At 51.1% G+C, this 24,485-nt stretch overlaps 1 protein-coding gene across 2 annotated transcripts; it reads right to left on the bottom strand.

Annotated features, from left to right (window-relative positions):
- Nucleotides 1-6,285: 6,285 nt before the first annotated feature.
- Nucleotides 6,286-21,286, bottom strand: capsl (calcyphosine like). Of its 2 annotated transcripts, XM_033016888.1 has the most exons (6): nucleotides 21,182-21,286; nucleotides 19,776-19,954; nucleotides 18,952-19,129; nucleotides 17,321-17,530; nucleotides 13,311-13,433; nucleotides 6,374-6,495 (listed from the first exon to the last, which is right to left on the bottom strand). In XM_033016888.1, exons 2-5 carry the CDS (start codon nucleotides 19,910-19,912, stop codon nucleotides 13,332-13,334), a joined length of 627 nt encoding a protein of 208 aa, XP_032872779.1. In that variant the 5' UTR covers nucleotides 19,913-19,954; nucleotides 21,182-21,286; the 3' UTR covers nucleotides 6,374-6,495; nucleotides 13,311-13,331. The 2 variants fall into 2 exon arrangements, with proteins under 2 accessions (XP_032872781.1, XP_032872779.1); XM_033016890.1 differs by lacking the exon at nucleotides 13,311-13,433 and having other exon boundaries at nucleotides 6,286-6,495.
- Nucleotides 21,287-24,485: the final 3,199 nt, after the last annotated feature.

The raw sequence follows: 24,485 nt of genomic DNA, 5'->3' as shown, positions 1-24,485 counted from the left end.
CTGCCCCCTTGTTTTTGCCACCAAAGTGGATAACCTCACATTTATCGATATTATGCTGCATCTACCACGCATCTGCCCACTCACTAAACCTGTCCAGGTCACCCTACAACCTCCTAACATCCTCTTCACAGTTCACACTGCCACCCAGCTTTGTGTTATCCGTAAACTTGCTAGTGTTGCTCCTAATTCCCTCTTCCAAATCATTAATATATATGGTAAACAGTTGCGGCCCCAACACCGAGCCTTGCGGCACTCCATTCGCCACTGCCTGCCATTCTGAAAAGGACCCGTTCACTCCTACTCTTTGCTTCCTGTCTGCCAACCAATTTTCTATCCATGTCAACGCCCTACCCCCAACACCATGTGCTCTAATTTTAGTCGCCAGTCTCCCGTATGGGACCTTATCAAAGGCTTTCGGAAAGTCTAGATAGACTACATCCACTGGCTCCCCTTCATCCATTTTACTTGTCACATCCTCAAAAAATTCCAGAAGATTAGTCAAGCATGATTTTCCTTTCATAAATCCATGCTGTCTTGGACTAATCCTTTTACTGCTATCTAAATGCCCCATTTTTGCCTCTTTAATAATTGACATCTTTCCCACCACCGGTCAGGCTAACTGGTCTGTAATTCCCCATTTTCTCTCTCGCTCCTTTCTTGAAAAGCGGGATAACTTTAGCTATCCTCTAATCCACAGGAACTGATCCTGAATCGATTGAACATTGGAAAATGATCACCAATGTGTCCACTATTTCTCGAGCCACCTCCCTGAGGACCCTGGGATGCAGACCATCAGGCCCAGGGGATTTATCATCCTTCAGTCCCATTACCCTACCCAATACTATTTCTTGCCTAATGAACATTTATTTCAGTTCCTCTACCCCCTTAGATCCTCTGTCCTCCAGTACTTCTGGGAGATTGTTTGTGTCTTCCTTAGTGAAGACAGATCCGAAGTACGTGTTCAACTCTTCTGCCATTTCCTTGTTCCCCATAATAATTTCACCCATCACATATCTAAAGAAGCTTTTACTGTCCTTCTTTATATTCTTGGCCAGCTTGACCTCGTACTTCATCTTTTCAGCCCGTATTGCCCGTTTTGTTTCCTTCTGTTGTCCTATAAAGGTTTCCCAATCCTCTGGCTTCTGGCAACTCTTTGCTGTGTTATACATCTTTTCTTTTAGTTTTATTCTATCCCTAACTTCTCTTGTCAGCCACAGTTGCCCCTTAGACACATCTGGAACACATGACGATAAAACTCTCTTGACACTATTGACTCTTGATCTAGCCATCCAGTATGTAGTTCAGTCTTGCTAGCTATCTAGTTATCCAGTATGTAGCTCATTCTCGCTAGATATCTAGTTATCCATTATGTAGCTCGGTCTAGCTAGCTACCTTGCTATCCAGTATGTAGCCATATGGTTACTATCAAGCTATCCAAATATGTATCTCAGTCTCCGCAATAACCTACCTGACCTCCCGGTGGCTCAGCACTTCAACTCCCCCTCCCATTCCCAATCCGACCTCTCTGTCCTGGGTCTCCTCCATTGCCAGAGTGAGCAACAGCGGAAATTGGAGGAACAGCACCTCATATTCCGTCTGGGGACCTTGCGTCCTTATGGCATTAACATTGAATTCTCCCAATTTGGCTAGCCCTTGCTGTCTCCTCCCCTTCCTTAACCCTCTAGCTGTCTCCTCCCACCCTCCCATCCGCCCGCCCTCGGGCTCCTCCTCCTCCCCCCCTTTTCCTTCTTTCTTTCCCCCCCCCCCCCCACCCCCCATCAGTCTGAAGAAGGGTTTCGGCCCGAAACGTCGCCTATTTCCTTCGCTCCATAGATGCTGCTGCACCCGCTGAGTTTCCCCAGCAATTTTGTGTACCTTCGATATTCCAGCATCTGCAGTTCCCTTTTGAACACATGTATCTCAGTCTAGCTGGCCATCTAGCTATCCAGTATGTAGCTCCGTCTACCTATCTATCCAGTTATTTAGCAATATATCTGTTTATTTGCACTATATCCGTTTATTTAATGTATTTATATGGTCTATTGTCTATAGACACGCTGAACTTTTATCTTCCGTTTTGTATTATGTTTACATAATACTGTTGTGCTGCAGCAAGTAAGAATTGTCCTATCTGGGACACATGCCAATAAAACTCTCTTGACACTCTTGACTCTTGATCTAGCCAGCTACCTAGCTATCCGGTATTTAGCCCAGTCTTGCTAGCTATCTAATATGTAGCTCAGTCTAGCTAGCTACCTAGCTATCCAGTATGTTATTCCAGGTGTAATTCTCGCGTGAGCCTGGAGAGGGAGCATGCGGTGTCCACCAAAGATTATAGAGGAGCTCTGCTATAAGGAGCTCTGCTATAAGATCTTTGGTGTCCACGGGGACTCTGGAGGCCTTCTGTGAACGCTGGTCGCCACGGGGTGTCACGGATTGTAATACTGATGATGACAACGTTATTATAAAATTGATGACTTGTTTTGATCGTGTTACTTTTTGTATGTTTGTTTTATTTCTGAATAAAAGTATTTGTATTAAAATAAAAGGGCACAGAGTAACATTTCCTTGATACTCTCATCACACACTCCCATGACATGGGACAGTGTAGTGTCGATGCAGAATAAAGTTCTCTCTTCATTGTCCCAGAACTAAAGGATGTTCTACTAGGAAGATGAGGATAAATTTATTTTGTCAGAGAGTGGAGAATACGTGGAGTTCATTGCCACAAAAGGCTGTGGAGGCCAAGTCAGTGGATATTTTGTAAGGCGGAGATTGATAGATTCTTGATTAGTACGGGTGTCAGGGGTTATGGGGAGAAGGCAGGAGAATGTGATTGAGAGGGGGAGATAGATCATCCATGATTGAATGGCGGAGTAGACTTGATGGGCTGAATGGCCTAATTCTATTCCTATCACATGACCTTATGATACTCTCAGGACAAGGGCAGCATGGGATAGATATAAAAGAATGATCCATCAGCAGGTGAATCCATGCTCTCATGTTATTAACACTGTGTAGCGAAGTTTCTCCTAGGCCGCTGCTTCCATGATATGGAACACAGCTATCAAGCTTCCTGTTTATGGTATTAGTTTATTATCGTCACGTATTCTGAGATACAGTAACAAAAACGTTGTTTTGCTTACTATCCAGACAGATCATACAATACATAAGTGCAATCAAACCATACATAAGTACAACAGGTAATGCAAAAGGGAGAATAAAACACAGTGCAGCACATAGCTACAGAGAAAGTGCCCGATAAAAAATGCAAGAGTCCCAGCGAGGTAGATTGGAAGATTGAAATTCATCCCAATCTCATGACAGGTCCATCCAGTAGTCCGAAAACGGTGAAGAAGATGCTGTGTGTAGGAAGGAATGCTGGTTTACACCAAAGATAGACACAAAATGCTGGAATATCTCAGCGGGACAGGAAGCATATCTGGAGTGAAGGAATAGGTGATGTTTTGGGTTACAATAGACAGTAGGTTGAGAGCCTTTTCCTGAATCTGGTGGTACGCGCTTTCAAGCTTTTGTATCTTTGTGCAACGGGAGAGGGGAGATGAGGGAATGACCGGGGTTTGAGTGGAACTTGATTCTGTTGTCTGTTCTCCTGCCATACCCTAGGGAAGGAAGGTTGAAAAGATGGGGAGAAGAATAGCAAAACAGAATGGCATCTCAAAACAGTGAGAAGATAGATTATGGAAGGATTTAGCACATGGACAGCATACTCCAGTAACTCTGGGTCAGACAGCATCTATGAAGAAAATGAATAGGTGACATTTCAGATTCAGACCCTTCATCAGACCCTGAGTCTGAAGAAGGATCCCAAAGTGAAACGTCACCTCTTCCTTTTCTCCAGAGATGCCGTCTGACCCGCTGAGTTACTCCAGCATTTTGTGTCTATCTTCGAGCATGCACCACGACTTGTAGAACCCTGGGATATACTGAGGAACTGGGTGTATGGGTCCAAATACTTGCCTTCATTAGCTGGGGAGCAGAATATAATTTAAGAGCACTTGTGATACAGCATTATAAAACTTTGGTTAGTGCACAGACGGGGCACCATGTACTGAGGGTAGAAAGGGTGCAGCATTTGACGGCACTGGGCTTGTACTCGCTGGAGTTTAGAAGGATGAGGGGTAACCTCATTGAAATATACCGAATAGTGAAAGGCCTGGATAGAGTGGATGTGGCGAGGATGGAGTGTGGGGAGGATGGAGAGTGGAGATGGAGAGCGCTGCCTGAGGGGTTGGTGGAGTTAGAGACTCACAACATTGAAGTTTCTAGACGAGCATTTGAGTCATGGAGACATAGAAGATGATGGGCCAAGCGCTGGCAAATGGGATTAGTATCGATGGGTAGCTGATGGTCGGCACGGACATGGTGGGCTGAAGGGCCTGTCCCTGTGTTGTTCAACTCTGACAGTGAAAAGTCGCAGCAGCTGATGGTCTTCCACCAGGAAAGTCACCTCTGCTGTTTCCAGAGGTGCTGTCCTTGGCCTTCAGAGTGCTTCCCACACTGTTGAATGTTTCACCGGGATGTTGTCTGGGATAGAGTGTTTCAGGAGAGGCTAGGCTTGGTTTTCATTGGAGCGGAGGTAGCAGAGGGGTGGGTGGGTTCCTGGTAGAGGTGGACAAAACAATGTGTTTTATGGAGAGGGTGGAGAGAGGGAAACTTCTCTGCTGAGCAGCAGTGTCTCCTACCGCAGGGGTCAGGGGTATGGCCGAGAGGGGATCCGAGGAAGAACATCCTACCCAGAGGGGGGTGGAATCTGGAACACACTGCCCGAGGGGGTGGTGGGGCAGAAATCCCACAAAGTGTGTCTCGATACATTCTTGAAATTTAAGTTGAATTCTATGTAGTGCTTGGGTGATTATTCCATGAAATAAATGAAGTATAGCAAGTGTGTGTAGTTTAGTTTAGAGATACAGCACGGAAACAGGCCCTTCGGCCCACCGAGTCCGTACCGACCAGCGATCCCCGCACACAAACACTATCCTACATACACTGGGGACAATTTACATTTATACCAAGCCAATTAACCTACAAACCTGTACGTCTTTGGAGTGTGGGAGGAAACCAGAGCACCCGGAGAAAACCCTTGCAGGTCACGGGGAGACCGTGCAAACAGCATACAGACTGCACCCGTAGTCAGGATCGAACCAGGGTCTCTGGCGCTGTGAGGCAGCAACTCTACCGCTGCGCCACTATGCCACCGTTGGAATGACCAGTCATCAACGGCTGTGAGCCATGCTGGTGAATGGGATTGATGTGGACGGGTGCTGGGCACGATGGGCCGAAGGGCCTGCTGATTGTACGCACATTCCCTGGTCCTGCATTACTGCACGGTTGTCCTTGGTGTGGGTTAGCTCAGGGTGTGTGAGTCCTGGGTCCACATTCCCTATGTCACAGTGACTCACCATCTCAGAGAGCAGATACCAGTCACCACATCGCCCAGCCTGGACACACACACACTGAGCACCAGGCACTGCACTGGGTCACACGGCCACTGCTGGGGATGGAACGGTCTAGGCTGGCACAGACACACACCCTGTCCTAGACAGTCTGGGGCGTCACATACACAGACAGTGCCCCGGACTGTCTGGGCTGTCACAGACACAGACAGTCTGGGCCAGCGTCACAGACACAGAGTCTGGGTGAGCGCCGGGCAGTCCCACTGCAGGATGGGTTCGGGTGCGATGTTTTGGTCGGTTCAGTGATGCAGGGCAGGGCCGTCTCAGAGCCATCAGCCCAGGTGGCAGCGGGTGGGTGGAGAGTCGGCAGCCGTGGCCCAGACAGAGGGAGGGAGGGAGGGAGGCGGAGTGTGAGTGAGGGAGGGGGGAGGAGGGGATGGAGAGGTTGGGGAGGGAGAGGGTGAGATGGGAGTGAGGGGGAGGCAGAGAGTGAAGAGGAAGGGAAGGGAGAGGGAAAAGGCGAGGAGGGAGTGAGGGAGGGAGGGGTTGGGAGTGCGAGGAGGGAGTGTGAGGGAGTGAGGAGAGAGCATGGAGGGAGTGAGGGAAGGAGCAGGTGGAGAGAGTGAGGGGGGAGTGATGGAGGGAGGGGGAGAGCGGGAGGGAGAGAGCGAGGAGAGAGGGAGAGAGCGAGGAAAGAGCGGAGGGAGGAGGAAGTGAAGCAGGAATAGAGGGTTAGGGAGGGAGCGAGGGAGTGAGGGGGAGTGTGGGAGAGGGCAGTGAGGGAGGGAGAGAGTGAGGGGGAGGGAGCGAGGGGGGAGTGAGTGAGAGAGGAAGGGGGGAGTGAGAGACGGTGGGTGGTTGTGAGTGAGTGAGTGAGTGAGGGAGTGGTGCAGCCGCAGGGGAGGGCTAGTGGGAGGCAGTCAGACAGAGACACCGGGACACAGTGATGGACTCCTCTCTCGCCACCCGTGAACCATCAGAGGCGCCAGCTCGATTGCATCATCAGGATGAAGTAGGCATCAAGGTCGATCGAGGCACTCACTCCAGAGTAGTAATTTATAAACTCAAATCTGGTCACCTGCAAATACAGAAGGAGGTGAGCAAGAGGCAGAGAGACACCGGCCGTGTAACCTCCCCAGTTTTAGTTTATTTATTGTCACGTGTACCGAGGTACAGTGAAAAGCTTTTGTTGTGGAAAGGCAATACATGATCATAATCGAGCCATTCACAGTGTACAGATACATGATAAGGGAATAACGCTTAGTGCAAGGTAAAGCCAGTAATGTCCAATCAAATGTCAACAACGAGATGGATAGTAGTTCAGGACAGCTCTCTGGTTGTGGTGGGATGATTCAGTTGCCTGATAACAGCTGGGAAGAAACTGTCCCTGAATCTGGAGGTGTGCATTTTCACAATTTCGATACTTTTTGCCCGATGGGAGAGGGGAGAAGAGGGAGTGGCCAGGGTGCGAGTTGTCCTTGATAATGCTGCAGGCCTTGCCCAGGCAGCGTGCGGTGTAAATGGAGTCAATGGAAGGGAGGTTGGTTTGTGTGATGGTCGGGGCTGCGTCCACAATTCGCTGCAATTTCATGTGGTCATGGATGGAGCTGTTCCTAAACAAAGTGTGATGCATCTGGATAATAGAAGTGTGAAAACGCACAGCACCAGATTCAGAGACAGTTTCTTTCCAGCTGTTATCAGGCAACTGAACCATCCTACAAGAACCAGAGAGCAGTCCTGAACTACTGTCTGCCTGGTTGGTGACCCTCGGACTATCTTTGGACGACAGATGGCACAATGGGCTAAGTGTTCGGTTGGCGACCGGAAGGTAGCCGGTTCGAATCCCGCTTGGAGTGCATACTGTCGTTGTGTCCTTGGGCAAGACACTTCACCCACCTTTGCCTGTGTGTGAATGTGTGTGAATGTGTGTGAGTGATTGGTGGTGGTCGGAGGGGCCGTAGGCGCAGAATGGCAGCCACGCTTCCGTCAGTCTGCCCCAGGGCAGCTGTGGCTACAGAAGTAGCTTACCACCACCGAGTGTGACTGAGGAGTGAATGAATAATGCGATGTAAAGCGCCTTGAGTATTAGAAAGGCGCTATATCAATCCCATCCATTATTATTATTATTATCTTTGATCATACTTTAGTGGCTTTACCTTACACTAAACGTTATTCCCTTATCATGTATCTATAGTGTTAATGGCTCAATTGAAATCATGCATTGTCTTCTCGCTGACTGGTTAGCATGCAACAAAAGCTTTTCATTGTACCTCGGTACACGTGACAAAAAACTCAACTGAAACTAAATTAAACTCCACATGCAATACCACACTCTGCAGAACACTGGCACTGCTGCACTGCTCTGTAATCAAGGTTTCTACGCTCTCTGTAGTATAGGACTATACACCACACACACAGTCCTACACAATTTGCAGAACATTTATACAGGGCCACACACAACACACACAGTCTAAACCCTCTGCAGAACACACACATTTATACAAGACCATACGTCACACACACATAGTGCAACACCCTCAGCATACACCAGTGTGGACAAGTTGGGCTGAAGGGCCTGTTTCCATGCTGTATCACTATGACTATGAGGTGGGACTAGTGTAGCTGGGACATGTTGGGTGGCGTGGGCAAGTTGGGCTGATGGGCCTGTTTCCACGCTGTATCACTCTATGACTATGAGGTGGGACTAGTGTAGCTGCGACATGTTGGGTGGTGTGGGCAAGTTGGGCCGAAGGGCCTGTTTCCATGCTGTATCACTCTATGACTATGAGGTGGGACTAGTGTAGCTGGGACATGTTGGGTGGCGTGGGCAAGTTGGGCCGAAGGGCCTGTTTCCACGCTATGACTATGACAATCTTTGATCCACCACCTATGGAAACGGGCAGTCCCACCCACCCTGAGGAACATGTGCCTTCTCTCTAGGGAACACCATCTCCTCACCTCACACACACTGGGGAACATACGTGATTTTCCACCTTCTCTGCAGAACCCACCCACTCCTCCCACCGACTGTGTGCAGTTCTGCTCGCCCAGCTACAGGAAGGATGTCATTCAGTTGGAAAGGGTTGTGAAGAGATTCACCAGGATGTTACCTGGGCTTGTGGGCTTGAGTTATAGGCTGGGACACTCTGCATAAACTGCATGTTGAACTCGACACACCCACACATTTTATTGAACAGACACTCTGAGACACTTTGTTGAACAAGGGCTTTCTGACATACCCACTTATAGACGTTGTCGCTGCCCACCCAGAGACTTGCCCAGTGGACACTGCCTCTCCCCCTGCCGCCTGTTACAGAGTATGGCAGGGGTGTGGAAACCTTACCCTGACACACCTCCACCCCTCAGCACTGTGATGACCAGCTGTCCGCGCTTGTTCCTGACCGCCTGTCTGTTTGGTGTTGGTCTGCTGACCTCACCACCGCTGTGGACCCGTCACAACAACCTTCACCCAGTCAGCGGGGGGGTTAGTAAGAATTTCAAAATCGGGATTTGAAATTCACTGTTCAATGACACCAGGCCGGGGAGCTGGGGGGTGGGAGGGAGGGAGGGACATGGAGGCATCATTGAACCACAATGATGGATTTGTCGGGTAGGTCACGCACAGCTCCGGCAGTGGCAGCGTGAAGGCCCCGCAGTCCATCATTGTCCACGCACGTACCCTCTTCCTGCAGTGTTTCAAGGATCTGCCATCACTTGGAGCGGGACCCTGCCCCAGGCTGCAGACTCAGCCCACTATCTCCTCAATCAGGGAGCAGCAGCGACCATCTAAACCCAGTGGGGTATCGACTGTCCGTCACCCTAACATCCACTTCCTGACACCCTTCCCACCCAACTCCCTGAAACTTCACCCATTCGACCCCCCCCCCCCCCCCATCACCCTAACCTCCTCTCACTTCCTCCCAGCTCAATTCCATGAAGCCCTCCCACCCAGACTCCCTCTCACCCCCACCCACCCAACTACCTGAAACATCTCTCAACCTGACCTCGCCTCCCCCCACCCCCGTCACCCTAACCTCCTCTCACTCCCTCCCACCTCAACTACCCGAAACCCCTCCCAACCAAGACCCTAGCAATGAAGAACAAATCAGAACGGCACAGAAACAGGGCCTTCGGCTGACAATAGCTGATGCCATTAATCTAATCTCCGCTGCTTATACATGATCCATACCCCTCCACCCCCTGCATATCCATGTGTCTGTCTAAAAGCCTCTTAAACACCACTATCGTATCTGCCTCCAACATCAACCCAGGCACCCACCACCCTCTGTGTAAGAAAACTTGCCCCGCACATCTCCATTAAAGTTTCCCACTCTCACCTTATGGTATGCCCTCTAGTCTCTGACATTTCTACCCTGGGGAATAGGTTCTGATTATCTACCCTGTCTGTGCCTCTCATAATCTTGTACAACATCAGGTCTCCCCTCAGCCTCTCCTCCCATAGCAGGCATCGCCATCCTCCCTCGCTCCCTCTCCCTCCACCCCCAACTCTCACTACAACACAACTTTGCCCACTTCGGATGGAAGGTCCCAATCCTGAAACACAACTCAGCTCTCTTTTCACCACAGATGCTGCCTGACCCGCAGTGTTTCCATCATCTCCTGCCCTAAGGTGGCGTTATGTGGTGATGCTGGCTCATGGAGTTGATCTGCTGTGAGATCAGTGTGTGGGCTAGTTGTCAGACTCCCCCCTGACCCCCACCACCTCTCCTCCCCCCGGGCTGAAACATTTCTTGAAACATTTTAGGATGGGGACGGAACAGGATGGCAGAACCCCTTCAACACATCGGAAGCTGGGCAAATAATTTATTCTGTAACTCGGGTTAGTGGGAAATGCAGCGCACACAGAGCGAGGCGCAGCGGGAGAAGTTCGTACAGCGGGAACGGCGGCGCAGCAGGTAATGCTGCTGCCTCACAGCGCCAGAGGCCCGGGTTCGATCCTGACCTGGGGTGGGGTCTGTGAGTGGGGTTTGCACGTTCTCCCCGTTACCGCGTGGGTTTTCTCCGGGTGCTCTGGTCTCCTCCCACATCACAAAGATGTGCGGGTTTGTAGGTTCATTGGCCGGGAGAGGGTGCGTGGGTGATAGGATCTGCGGGAGATGATGGGAATGCGGGGAGAATGAATGGGGTCTGGGTAAGTGTCTAATGGTCAGCACGGACTTAGTGGGCCGAAGGGCCTGACACACATGAACAGGCAAGCGGGTGGAGGTATGTAGACAATGTGAAGGCTGATTGGTGTGGTGGTCAGTGCTGACACGATGGGCCGAAGCACCTGTGGCCATCCTGTGCCATGTTTAAGGGAGTAATGGGAGGGAGTATATAGTAGTATAGGAGTTAGGAGTAAAGAGGTTCTTCTGCAGTTGTATAGGGCTCTGGTGAGACCACATCTGGAGTATTGTGTAGTTTTGGTCTCCTAATTTGAGGAAGGGCATCCTTGTGATTGAGGCAGTGCAGCGTAGGTTCACGAGATTGATCCCTGGGATGGCGGGACTGTCATATGAGGAAAGATTGAAAAGACCAGGCTTGTATTCACTGGAGTTTAGAAGGATGAGGGAGGATCTTATAGATACCTATAAAATTATAAAAAGGACTGGACAAGCTAGATGCAGGAACATTTTTCCCAATGTTGTTCGAGTCCAGAACCAGGGGCCAGTCTTAGAATAAAGGGGAGGTCATTTAAGACTGAGGAGAGAAAAAACTTTTTCACCCAGAGAGTTGTGAATTTATGGAATTCCCTGCCACAGAGGGCAGTGGAGGCCAAGTCACTGGTTGGATTTAAGAGAGAGTTAGATAGAGCTCTAAGGGCTAGTGGAGTCAAGAGATATGGGGGGAAGGCAGGCACAGGTTATTGATAGGGGACGATCAACCATGATCACAATGAATGGCGGTGCTGGCTCGAAGGGCCGAATGACCTCCTCCTGCTCCTAGTTTCTATGTAAGAGAGAGGAGGAGAGAGAGGGTGTGAGTGAAGGAAATAGGAGGAGGAGGCTGGTGGAGTAGTGACTGTCCTGAGGAAGGTCACCTCACTTGTTGGGATCACGGGCAGCCCCGTACTATACGAGAAACTTACACCCAGCCTTCTTATTCCAGCCAGTTTAATGTTGGCTGTGTGGAGCATCATAAAACTCAGCATCTGGACAACCAGATTCAGGACCTTGGCAGTTCTGCAGCCTTCTGCAGGTGGGAGGTTGTTGTGAGAAAGTACAGAAACAAGGAACTACAGATGCTGGTTGATACTCAAAAGGACACAAGTGTGCTGGAGTAACTCAGCGGGGCAGGCAGCATCTCTGGAGAATATGGATAGGTGACGTTTCAAGGAGTGCTGGAGTAACTCAGCGGGTCAGGCAGCATGGATAGGTGACTCCTGTTGAAGGTCTTAAATCTGAAACATTAACTCCTTCCTTCCACAGATACTGCCTGACCTGCCGAGTGTTGCCAGCATCTCCTGCTTTTATTTATTTGAAAAAACAATTTTGGTTCAGAGCGATTTCCAGACTTTGGGTGAATATTTACTAAACAGTCCACATTCAGATTTTTCTTTGGTGCCGTGGCAGAGTGACAGAACTGGTGAATCATGTTCCCTGTTCATCATCAGCAGTTGACCTTAGTGGCTGGGATAAAAGATAAAAGGTTCTCTTCAAACCCATGGTAGAGTCTTAGTGTAAAGATGTGCTAGTTTGTGGCATTGAAACACAGGTCGAACTGAACAGGTTGTGGAAATCATTCAAACCTCCCGAGGTGGGAGAGGATTAATGCTGATCCAAAATGTGCCTACTATGGAGTTCAGCGTGCATTGCCTTTACAGATGCATTCCCTTGCGGTTATTATAAACCAGTAGCTGGCTTTGTTTCAACTCCGGAAGAGCTCGATTCACAAGGCAGCGTGAACCTTGATTCAGAAAGAAGGTTTTCATGTGAAAAGACAAAAGAATTTGATGCTGAATTTGGACAATAGAAATCTGAGGGGTACCTTGTGCACACAAAGGGTGGAGGATGTACAGAACGAGCTGCCAGAGGATGTAGTTGAGGCTGGGACTATCCCAACGTTTAAGAAACAGACAGGTACATGGATAGAACAGGTTTGGAGGGATATGGACCAAACGCAGGCAGGTGGGACTAGTGTAGCTGGGACATGTTGGCCAGTGTGGGCAAGTTGAGCTGAAGGGCCTGTTTCCACGCTGTATCACTCTATGACTCCATGACTTTAGGAGGAACAAGAAATTAGGCCTTTAATTGAGGTCACTGGGTGGGAGAGGTCGAGGTTGAGAGAGAATGATATGGAGGAAGAGATTAGCCTAGGGGGGTGGGGAGGGGAGGGGGGGGGTTATTTGTGTGTTTCTAGAATTTGGGTGCGGAACTGTGGTGAGGAGGAAAGGGGGCGGGGGGGGGGGGGGGGAGAAGTGAGTAGGAAAGGAGGGGATGGGGTGTAATGGAGGGACCACTTGTGACACTGGCTGCTTCTCCCTCCTGTTCCTCGTGGGTCGAGACAGTAGCAGGGAACGGGGAGGGTAAGGGTGGCGGCACGAACCTGTGGCAGAATCGGAATGGAGAGGCCGCGTGTACACAGAGCAGGAAGCAGGAGAGACTCACCTGTATAACGGAGGGTAGCACACACACAGACAGAGGCAGGGGCAGGGAAACACAGTGAACACTCTGGGGGAAATAACCTGTGGCTCCTCTCCCATGCAGTGAGCGCAGGGCGGTTTACCATTTGTCGGGAATGCCGGATTCCAATGGCAAGGACCGTTCCCAGCGTGGGACTGAGTTAGCGGGATGTATTTGGGGCAGGTTATTATCTCCAGAGTGCAGCGTGGCCAATGATTCTGGCCCGGTGCACCAGAGAGAGAGAGAGAGTGAGGAAGAGAAGGCTGTTTACCCCCCGGCCCTGCGGCGCCCCTCACAGTTTCCAGGCATTTCTCATCATGACGATGAAGTAGACATCGGTGTCGATGGATGCACTGACCCCCGCGTAGTAATTTAGAAACTCCTCCATCGTCACCTACAGTCACATCACATGGCCGTTACCGTGGCTCACATCTCCCGCCACCTTCACACCACGCACAGCTCTGCTGGAGGGATGTTACCCCAACCCCACTCCCAGCCCCGACCCGACACACAACCCCATTCCCAATCCCACTCCCGACACACAACCCCAATACCGACCCGACACACAACCCCATTCCCAAACCCACCCCCGACCCGACACACAACCCCATTCCCAATCCCATTCCCACCCGACACACAACCCCATTCCCAATCCCACCCCCGACCCGACACACAACCCCATTCCCAATCCCATTCCCACCCGACACACAACCCCATTCCCAATCCCACTCCCGACCCTCAACCACAATCCTGACCCGACACACACCATTTCCAATCTCACTCATCCCATCCCAAGCCCAGTCCCAATCTCATTGCCCACTGCCCCTCCCTCAGCCTCGACAATCCAACCCGACATCCCCCAGGCCCAACCCCACTCCCATTCCACACATCCCACAGCCCTCCCCTCTTCTGGGTCAACCCCAATCGCCATTCCCCCCCCCCCCCACACACCACCACACATTCCAAATACCCTCGCCCCCCCCCTCCAGGCCTAACTACACCCCCCACCTCCCACCCACCGCTCCAGTCCAGGTCCACCCACCCTCCAGTCCAGGTCCACCCAATGTCACTGCCGCACCCTCCTGGCCACTGCTTGCAGTGTGCGGCAGAACCACAATCTCGAGAGGCTTCAGGTGAAGTGGGGTGAAAGACCCAGACCCTCTGCTGCAGTCACGTGGCTTTAATACTGCAGTTACCTATCTGCTTGTCGGTACACCGCCCCTCCGTAACCCTAACCCTACCCACTACAGATTGAAATCACAAGTATAGGCGGCAGCGGTAGGGCAGCGGTAGAGTAGCTGCCTTACAGAGCCAAAGACCCGGGTTCCATCCTGACTACGGATGCTGTCTGTACGGAGTTTGTACGTTCTTCCTGTGATCCGCGTGGGTTTACTCCCACACTCCAAAGATGTTCATGTTTGTAGGTTAATTGGCTTTGGTACAAAATAGTAAATTGTCCCAAGCGTGCAGGATAGTGTTAGTGTGCGGGGATCACTGGTCAGTGTGGGCATGGTGGGCCGAAGGGCCTGTTTCCGAGCTTTATCTCTAACGTCTAAAATAAAGTCTAGTGTAAAGTTATCCCATACATCCCTGACCAGTATTTTCCCCTCCATCACTCCCCCCCACCCCCCGTATGCATTGCCATCCCTCAAAAGCACAGGTCTTCTCTGCCAGGTAGTAAAGGTGCCCTAAAACCGGTGAAATTCATGAGAGTCCTTTAATCACGACCTCCAATTTGCAGCCTGAAACCTAATGAGAAACGTCCTCAATCACACAACTGCACACAAGTGCATTTATGCATTGGAAAGGTTTCATAAGTTCATAAGTGATAGGGGCAGAATTAGGCCATTCGACCCATCATGTCCACTCCACCATTCAGTCATGGCTGATCTATCTCTCCCTCTCAATCCTATTCTCCAGCCTTCTCCACATAACCCCAGAAAATCAAGAATCTACCTATCTCTTGCCTTAAAAATATCCATTGACCCTGACCACTGTCTTTTACGGCAATGAATTCCACAGAAACAGTATACCACCCTCTGATTAAAGGGGGTTTTGAGAGATGTGGGCCAAACGTGGGCAGGTGGGACAAGCATGGACGGGGCATCTTGGTGGGCATGGACAGGTTGGGCCGAAGGACCTGGTTCCATGCTGTATGACTCTATGACTCAACCTGCATGGAAGAAAGCTGTGGGAAAGTAACTAAGGAGCTGTCTGAACATAGAGTTAATGCCTTTGTTGAGAACCATATCACCTCATGTTTATTTTGCTGTGTAAATATTAAGCGCTGCCCGGAGCAGGAATAGGCTGCTATCACGAGCAGTGAAAGTTCACTGGGCAAAGGTTAAACCCGACAGTATGATCACCGACAGACACAAAAAGCTGGAGTAACTCAGCGGGACAGGCAGCATCTCTGAGAGAAAAGGAATAGGTGACGTTTCGGGTCTAGGCTCTCGGCCCAAAACGTCACCCATTCCTCATCTCCAGAGATGCTGCCTGTCCCGCTGAGTTACTACAGCTTTTTGTGTCTATCTTTGGTTTAAACCAGCATCTGAAGTTCCTTCCTACACATTATGAACACTGAATTTTCCCAATTCAAGGAATGCTCCCCATCTCCCCTCTCTTTCCCAGCACCACCATTTTCCCACCAACTCCCTCCACCCCAGTCACCCTGCTCCTCTCCCCTCTTCTGTATTCTCATCTCCCATCCCCAGAGTCCTGCATTTCCTTTCAATCCCCCTCTTTCCCCTCCCCGTCCGTCCTCTTCCACCCACTGTATATCCCTCCCCCGGGCTTTACATTGTTTTGTCTACATTTCACCTCCAGCCTTGGTCACTACCTCCACCCATCTGACAACCACCCCTTCCCCCACTCCCTCGCCTGTATCCACCCTTCACTTGCCAGGCTTTGTCCCACCCCCACCTCTCTTCTCAGCTTTCTCCCCACTAGTCCACCGGTGTGAAGAAGGAAAACACACCTCACCATGCGAGACCCTCCTTCAGACTGATGTAGGGGGGAAGAAAGCAAGAAGAGAGAGTTGGGGCAGGACAAAGCCTTGCAAGTTACAGGTGGGTACAGGTGATCGGCAGATGTGTTGTCTATCCATTCCCTCCCCAGCGTGGGTTTTTCTCCAGGTGCTCTGCTTTCGTACAGGTTTGTAGGTTAATTGGTTTGATGTCATTGTAAACTGCCTCAAGGGTGTACAGTTGTGCGGGGATCGGCAGTCGGTGCCGACTCGGTAGGCCGAGGGGCCTCCTTTCGCGCTGTATCTCTAAACCAAACTAGTGTTGAATAGGTGATCGTTGGTCGACTTGCACTCGGAGGGCCGATGGGCCTGTTTCCGCGCTGTATCTTTAAACTAAACTAAATTAAAGATGCTGCCTGAGCCGCTGAGATCGCCCCACACACTTTGCATTTCACTCAAGCATTTGCCTTGGCTTGGAGCCAGCGACAGAGTCTGGGCAGTGGATACAGAGAGAGAGCTGGCACCATCCCACCCTACCCGTGGCTGAATGTAGGGCAGCTCCCAGAGACAGGCCAACGAGACTCCGCATCAGCCCCCGGTAACCGCGGCACCGTGACTCAGTCCCTGGTATAGGAGCAGGGAGGTTCTACTGCAGTTGTACAGGGTCTTGGTGAGACCACACCTGGAGTATTGCGTACAGTTTTGGTCTCCTAATCTGAGGAAAGACATTCTTGCCGTAGAGGGAGTACAGAGAAGATTCACCAGACTGATTCCTGGGATGTCAGGACTTTCATATGAAGAAAGACTGGATAGACTCGGTTTGTACTCGCTAGAATTCAGAAGATTGAGGGGGGATCTTATAGAAACGTACAAAATTCTTAAGGGGTTGGACAGGCTAGATGTAGGAAGATTGTTCCCGATGTTGGGGAAGTCCAGAACAAGGGGTCACAGTTTAAGGATAAGGGGGAAATCTTTTAGGACCGAGATGAGGAAAACATTTTTCACACAGAGAGTGGTGAATCTCTGGAATTCTCTGCCACAGAAGGTAGTTGAGGCCAGTTCATTTGCTATATTTAAGAGGGAGTTAGATGTGGCCCTTGTGGCTAAAGGGATCAGGGGGTATGGAGAGAAGGCAGGTACAGGATACTGAGTTGGATGATCAGCCATGATCATATTGAATGGTGGTGCAGGCTCGAAGGGCCGAATGGCCTACTCCTGCACCTATTTTCTATGTTTCTATGTTAACCGCTGCACTATGACTCAGTCCCCGGATCACTGAGTTCCCAGTCACTTCCCGCCCCCCACTCCCCACTTACAATCCCGTCCTTCTCGTTGGGCGAGTCGAAGTTGTCGAGGAATATTCGGAAGATCTGCTCTTCGGTCATCTCTCCGTTCTGGTACTTGGGATGGTGCTTGGCATTGTAGACTCCACGCAGGTCCTCAATGGTGATCACACCGTCCCCCGTCTTGTCCAGCTTGCGGAAGGCCTGCGCAATGATCTCCTTTCTGGCATTGGACATTGCAGGCTGCGAGGGAGAGAGAGAGGTGAGGGAGTGCGGGGAGAGAGGTGAGGTGAGTGAGAGGTGGGGGGGGAGGGAAGACAGGGTATGAGGGGAGAGGTGGTGGGAGTGTGGGAAAGAACGGTGGTGGGAGGTGAGAGGGGGTAGGAGTGGAGAGGTGGTGGGAGGGGAGGGGGGGGTGGGAAGGTGGGAAGAGGGGGTGGGAGGAGAGAGGAGGTGGGAGTAGGTGGGATAGAGATGGGGGGATTGTGGAGGTGGGAGAAAGGTAGCAGGGAGAGGTGGTGGGAGTTGAAGAGGGGAAAGTGGTGGGAGAGGAGAGGTGTTGAGAGGGGGGAGTGGGGAGAAGGATGGAGGAGGGGAGAGAGTGTGAACATGCTCTTGTGTTAATACCAATACCTATCTGATACCAGTACTAAAGCAAGAGGTGGGTAGGAAGAAAAATGCAGATGCTGGTTTAAACCAAAGATATACACAAAATGTTGGAATAACTCAGCGGGATGGGCAACAACTCTGGATAGAAGGTAACGTCACCCATTCCTTCTCTCCAGAGATTCTGCCTGTCGGGACTGAGTTACTCTAGTATTTTGTGTCTGAAGCAAGAGGTGCTATAGGAACTCAGTGGGTCAGGCAGCATCTGTGGAGGGAATGGACAGACAATGTTTCGAGTCGGGACCCTTCTTCAGATCTTCCGACCTACCCCTCTCCCCCTTCTACAGTTTGACAAAGGGACCCTCTCTGAACTGCCTGCAATACAGAACAACCTTCCTTTAACAAGGAGACCAACACTCTGCACACTAATTCAGATCTGGGCACACATGTGCCCTGGATAACTTGAATCATACCTCTTGACTCTTGTATTTAGTTCCTCCTCACACATTAGCATTCTCTTAGTGTTGATAATTACTGGCCTTCAATGAACCATATGGTTGGACACCCAGGAGAAAGGTTCTGAAGAAGGCTCCTGACCCCGAAACGTCACCTATCCATGTTTTCCAGAGATGCTGCCTGACCCGCTGAGTTACTCCAGGACTCTGTGAAACGTCACCGCTCCATGTTCTCCAGAGATGTTTCCTGATCCAGACACACAGAACTCTCTGCATCTCAGTGCTCTGCACACTCTCACCATTTAGATGACATATCATACTTGGCGAATTTGATGCAGTGCACTAGATTTTAAGGGATGGGTCTGAGCTGTGGGTGGGATGGGTCTGAGCGGTTTGATGCGTTTGGGCAGTGGGTGAGTGTGATGGATCTGGGCTGTGAGTGGGATGGGTGAATGGGCAGTGGGTGAGTGGGTGGGTGGGATGAGCGGTGGGTGGGGTGGTGGGCAGAGGTGGTTAACTCTAAGTATACTCAACTTGTGGTGAGGACCACAACACATCACTGGGCTACAGGCCAGACTCTCGCTGCCAGAGTCTGTCACTCACCCGCAAGGTTAGGAGAAACTCGTCGTAGTCGATGGTCCCACTGGCGTCCTTGTCGAAGCGTTTGAAGGCAGCTTCCACGTCCTCCTTCTCCAGCAGCACACCATAGTCATTCAGACCCTTCACAAACTCCTTGTAGTCCAGCGTGCGGCTCCGGTCATCGTCCATGATGTGGAACACCCTGCAGTACACACAACACGCAGTCACAACCTCTTCCCTGCAGTGGACGTTGCAGAGATCACACGCCACATCTTGCAGGTGGGACAGACAACACTTAAAGGGCAAGTATTTTGCACAGAGGGTGGTGGGTGCCTGGAATGTTCTTCCAGGGGTGGGGGTGGAGGCAGATACGATAGTGGTGTTTAAGAGGCTTTTAAACAAACACACAGATAGGTAGGGAATGGAGGGGTACAGGTCACGTGCAGGCAGATAAGAATTGGCATCATGTTCAACACACACATTGTGGGCTGAAGGGCCTATTGTTGTGCTGTTCTGCACAGATACATGGATTGTAAAGGTTTAGAGGGATATGGGCCAAATGCGGGCAAATGGGACCAGTGTACTTGGGGCATCTTGGGCGGCATGGACGAGTTGGGCTGAAGGGCCTGTTTCTGTGCTGCGATTCTCTGACTCCTCCAATGCATTGTCGAGCACATCACTTTCTCCCTGTGAGAGAGGGGGGAGAGTGTCGCAGTGAGAGAGGGAAGAGTCCCAGTGGAAGAGAGTCCCGGTGAGAAGGGGGTAGAGTCTCCGAGTGAGAGAGGGGGGAGAGTCCTGGTGAGAGAGGGTGTAGAGTGCACAAGGTGAGAGAGTCTCCGCATGTTTACCTGCCCAGCCCCTTGATGCCAGCAGAGCCCCGGGACAGGCACTGCAATCGGAGTTTCTCGATGGGGTCCGAGCACTGCTGCAGCTTCTTCTTGGCATCCATTGCCATCTCACGGTCATGCCTCGCCGTCCCCGCCATAGTCACGCTCCGTACCCAAAATAATCCCCTCTGGTCTGCCCTCTGGTGATCCAATAAACAAAAGTTAAACCTGTCAGAACACTCTCAGCATGGAATGAAGAATAAAGGGTAGGCCATTTAGGACAAAAAAAAATTCACCCCGAGAGTTGTGAATCTGTGGAATTCTCTGCCACAGAAGGCAGTGGAGGCCAATTCATTGGGGGACAAAGGTGCTGGAGAAACTCAGCGGGTGCAGCAGCATTTATGGAGCGAAGGAAATAGGCAACGTTTCGGGCCGAAACCCTTCTTCAAACCAATTCATTGGATGTTTTCAAGAGAGTTAGATTTAGCTCTTCGGGCTAAAGGAATCAAGGGATATAGGGAAAAGTGTACTGATTCTAGCCATGGTCATATTGAATGGCGGTGCTGCCTCGAAGGGCCGAATGGCTTACTCCTGCACCTATTGTCTATGTTCTTGAGAGACCTGCATGCTAAGGCTGCCCACATTGCTCCACCCACAATTCTCATCTCACCCCCATCTCCCTTCAACCCCCTCCTTTCCCCTCACCCTCCCTCCTTTTCCCCTCACCCACCCTCTTCCCTCACCCTCCCTGTAACCACATGCTCCATCTCCCCTCCCCCTCCCTCACGACTCAATCTCATCCCTCTCTGTGCGTCTCTCTCGCTCTCTCTCTCTCTCTGTGTCTCTGTGTCTTCCTGTGTCTGTGTGTGTGTGTGTGCGAGCATGTCTCTGTGTGTCTGTGTGTGTCTCTCTGTCTCTGTGTGTCTCTATCCTTCACTCACCTGTGGATCCTGTGTCTCTGTGTGTCTCTATGGACTGTGTGTGTGTGTGTGTGTGTGTGTCTGTGTGTGTGTGTGTGTGTGTGTGTGTTTGTGTGTGTTTTGTGTGTGTGTTTGTTGTGTGTGTGTGTGTGTGTGGTGTGTGTGTGTGTGGTGTGTGTGTGTGTGTGTGTGTGTGTGTGTGTGTGTGGTGTGTGTGTGTGTGTGTGTGTGTGTGTGGGTGGGGTGTGTGTGAGTGGTGTGTGTGTGTGGGGTGTGTGGGGTGTGTGGGGTGTGTGTGTGGGGTGTGTGTGTGTGGGGTGTGTGTGGGGTGTGTGTGTGTGTGTGTGTGTGTGTGTGTGTGTGTGTGTGTGTGTGTGTGTGTGTGTGTGTGTGTGTGTGTGTGTGTGGGGGGTGTGTGTGTGTGTGTGGGGTGTGTGTGTGGGTGGGGGGTGTGTGTGTGTGTGTGGGGTGTGTGTGTGTCCCTGTGTGTCTCTGTCCTTCACTCACCTGTGTCTCTGTCTCTCTGTGTCTGCAGCTGCCGTTGGTCCCGCCCCGCCGAGTCCTATTGGTCTCCCCCCGTCGCCTCGTCACCGCACCCCGCCGCTGAATGGTCGCCGCGCCCGTCACTCCCCCGGTCCCGCCCCCCCGCCGCCGCTGCCATGGAAACGGACAACGGGCAGCGAGGAAGCGTTGGTCCCGGGGAGGGGGGGAGAGGCAAGGCAAGGCAAATTTATTTGTATAGCACCATTCGTGCAAACTGCAATTCAAGGTGCTTTACAGGAAAGAAAAAATAAAATAGTCAATAATTAAAAATTGCAAAATAAGCAATACGACAAATGTATGAATAATAAAACAACGTCAATGAAACAATAAAACGATTTTAAAAAAGCACATAAAAGGGTTAAAATTAGACGGTTAAGATTACCTGCATGTCGGGTTATGGAAAAGCTATAGTAGACAACAGTGTTTTTAGGCCTGATTTAAATGCGCTTACAGTTTGTGCGTACCTCAGGTGTTCAGGGAGCTTGTTCTACAGGTGTGGAGCATAAACACCGAGAGGGAGCGCCCGGTGAGGGGGGGGGGGGGGGGGCAGTGAGGGAGCGCCCGGGGGGTGGAGGGTGCGCCCGGGGGGGGGGGGGGGGGGGGGGGAGGGGGGCATTGAGGGAGCGCCGGGGGGGGGGGGGGGTGGGGCAGTGAGGGAGCGCCCGGGGAGGTGGAGGGAGCGCTGGGGGGGGGGGGGGGGGGGGGGCAGTGAGGGAGAAGGGGGGGGGGGAGGCGGGTTTGTGGAGCGAGCGCTTGGAAGGGAAAGGCAGGATGGGTGGGAAATATGAACCGTGGGCTGTCTTTGTTGAACCAAGTATTTTGGGCTTTTTGCACTGATATTGGGCTCTCCTGAGGCAGCGTGAAGTGTAGATGGAGACTTAGATTAGATTTACTTTATTAATCCCCTTATTCAGGGGAAATTCAGATGTCCTTGCAGCACACTAATAAAAATACAACATAGCATTCAAGAAGTTCAACACCAAAACACAAAAACATCCCCCCACAGTGGTTCCCACTGTGGGGGAAGGCACAAAGTCCAGTCCCCATCCTCTTGTCCACCCAGAGTCGGGCCTATTGAGGCCTCCACAGTCGCCGCCACGGCGCCCGATGTTCTCGCCGGGTGATGGTGCTCCGGCGTCGGGAGAACCCTCAGCGGCTTGGGGTGCCAGGAACGGCCGCCTTCTTACCGGAGACCGCGGCTTCCAAGCCAACAGACCGCGTTTGACGGAGCTCCACACACTGGCGATCTCGGCGAGAGATCCCAGGCTCCGGGATGTAAAGTTCAACGCCGCAGCAATGGTGGGGAGTGTGGTCTGTGTGATGGACTGGGCTACATCCACAACTCTTCAATTTTTTACGGACCTGGGCAGAGCATTCCCAAACTAAGATGTGATGCAACGCAACAGATTGCTGTTTGTGATATATCTGTTGAAGTTTGTAAGAGTCAGTGGAGACATGTTAATAAGAAAGAAGAATCGAATTAGACCATTTGGCCCATCGAGTCTAATTCACCATTCAATCATGGCTGATCTATCTGCCCCTCTCAACCCCATTCTCCTGCCTTCTCCCTGTAACCTTTGACACCCTTACTAGTCACCCGAACAGGTATCAAGGGTTATGGGGAGGAGGCAGGAAAATGGGATTAGCCACGATTGAATGGTGGAGTAGAATCGATGGGCAGAATGGCCTAATCTACTCCTATAACTTGTAACGTGAACGTAATCAAGAACATATTAATCTCTGCTTTAATAATACCTAAAGACTTGGCCCCCACAGCCATCTGTGGCAATGAATTCCACAGATTCACCATCTTCTGGCTAAATAAATTCCTCCCATCTCCTTTCTAAAGATACATCCTTTTATTCTGAGGCTGTTCCCTCCAGTCCCAGACTCTCTCACTTAGTGGAAACATCCTCTCCACATCCACTCCATTCAGGCCTTTAATTATTCGGGAAGTTTCAATGAGGCTCCTCCTCACCCTTCTATACTCCAGCGAGTACAGGCCCAGTGCCGACAAACACTCCTCATATGTTAACCCAATCATCCCCAGGATTATTCTCGATATGGCATCCTGTGGATGTAGAGGCGTTAGTGTACAGAGTCTGTGATTGATGGCAAAGCCAACATTTATTGTCTTTCCCCAATTGCCCTGAAGAAAATAGGATGAGCTGCCAACTTCATAAGATCATGTGATAGGATAGAATTAGGCCATTCGGCCCGTCAAGTTTACACCCTCATTCGATTTGATTTGATTTGATTTAATTTATTGTCATTGTCTTCAATTAAGAGACAACAAAATAATTTTTCCCTTACTGCCATACAAAAATATAAAATTAAAAAAAACGACAAAAACACAAAACACAGCAGTCCACAACACAAACATCCCCACAGCGGCACAAAAGTTCCCCACTGTGAGGCAAGGAACCAAAGTCCAGTCAACCTCCTCGCTGATGTTCACCAATGTTCACCCGTGGTCGGGGCCTCCCGAGCACCCCGTAGTCGCCGCCACGGGCGGCCCGATGTTCAGGCCCTCTTGCCTGGAATGATGGAACCCCGACGTCGAATGGGAGAACATCCTCAGCGGTCTGGATCTCTGAATCGGCCACCTTCCACCGGAGTCCGCGGCTCCCGATGTCCACAGGCCGCGCTGGGCGGAGATTCGCGCTGGCGACCCCCGGCAAAGGGTCCCAGGACTCCGCGATGTTAAAGTCAGCGCCGCCCACGTTGGGAGCTCCGCACCCACAGCCCCGCGATGTTGGAGCAGCGGACAAGCACTCTGGAGCTCCAAACGGCGATCCCAGGTAAGGTCTCGCCCGCTCCGCGATGTATCAAACACAGCACCGCCACTCCTGAAGCTCTGGCCTGGTTCCGGCAGGAAAGCCAGCGCCAATCCAGTTGGTAGGCCGCGAGGAGGGGGACGAGGACGTGACTCGAATAATAGCAGCATCCTCGTCAGGAAGCGACTGAAGGATGGTTCCCCCCTTACCCTATCCGCTTCCCCACACATAAAATACGGAAAAAAACACTTATAACATAACAAAATAAAAAAAGACAACCAGACCATGGGCGGAGGCAGCTGGTAACAGCGCCACCGATGTCCAGTCATGGCTGATCTATTTCTCCCTCTTAACCCCATTCTCCTGCCTTCTCCCCATAACCTGACACCCATACTAATCAATAATCTATCTAACTCTGCCTTAAATATGTCCACTGACTTTGCCTCCACAGCCTTCTGTGGCAATGAATTCCACAGATTCTGCAAACTCTG

Source organism: Amblyraja radiata, unplaced genomic scaffold, assembly GCF_010909765.2.
Source record: "Amblyraja radiata isolate CabotCenter1 unplaced genomic scaffold, sAmbRad1.1.pri scaffold_609_ctg1, whole genome shotgun sequence".
Classification (NCBI taxonomy): Eukaryota; Metazoa; Chordata; class Chondrichthyes; order Rajiformes; family Rajidae; genus Amblyraja; species Amblyraja radiata.
Note: the sequence above shows the minus strand (reverse complement) of the source record. Positions and strands in the feature narration are given on the sequence as shown.

Excerpts from the sequence above, each read along its gene's own strand:
- capsl (XM_033016890.1), bottom strand. The coding sequence starts at position 19,912 with ATGGCGGGGACGGCGAGGCATGACCGTGAGATGGCAATGGATGCCAAG. Across the intron at positions 19,130-19,775 it reads GGCATCAAGGGGCTGGGCAG|GGTGTTCCACATCATGGACG; the intron begins GTAAACATGCGG and ends TGTGTACTGCAG. Across the intron at positions 17,531-18,951 it reads AGTTTCTCCTAACCTTGCGG|CCTGCAATGTCCAATGCCAG; the intron begins GTGAGTGACAGA and ends TCTCCCTCGCAG.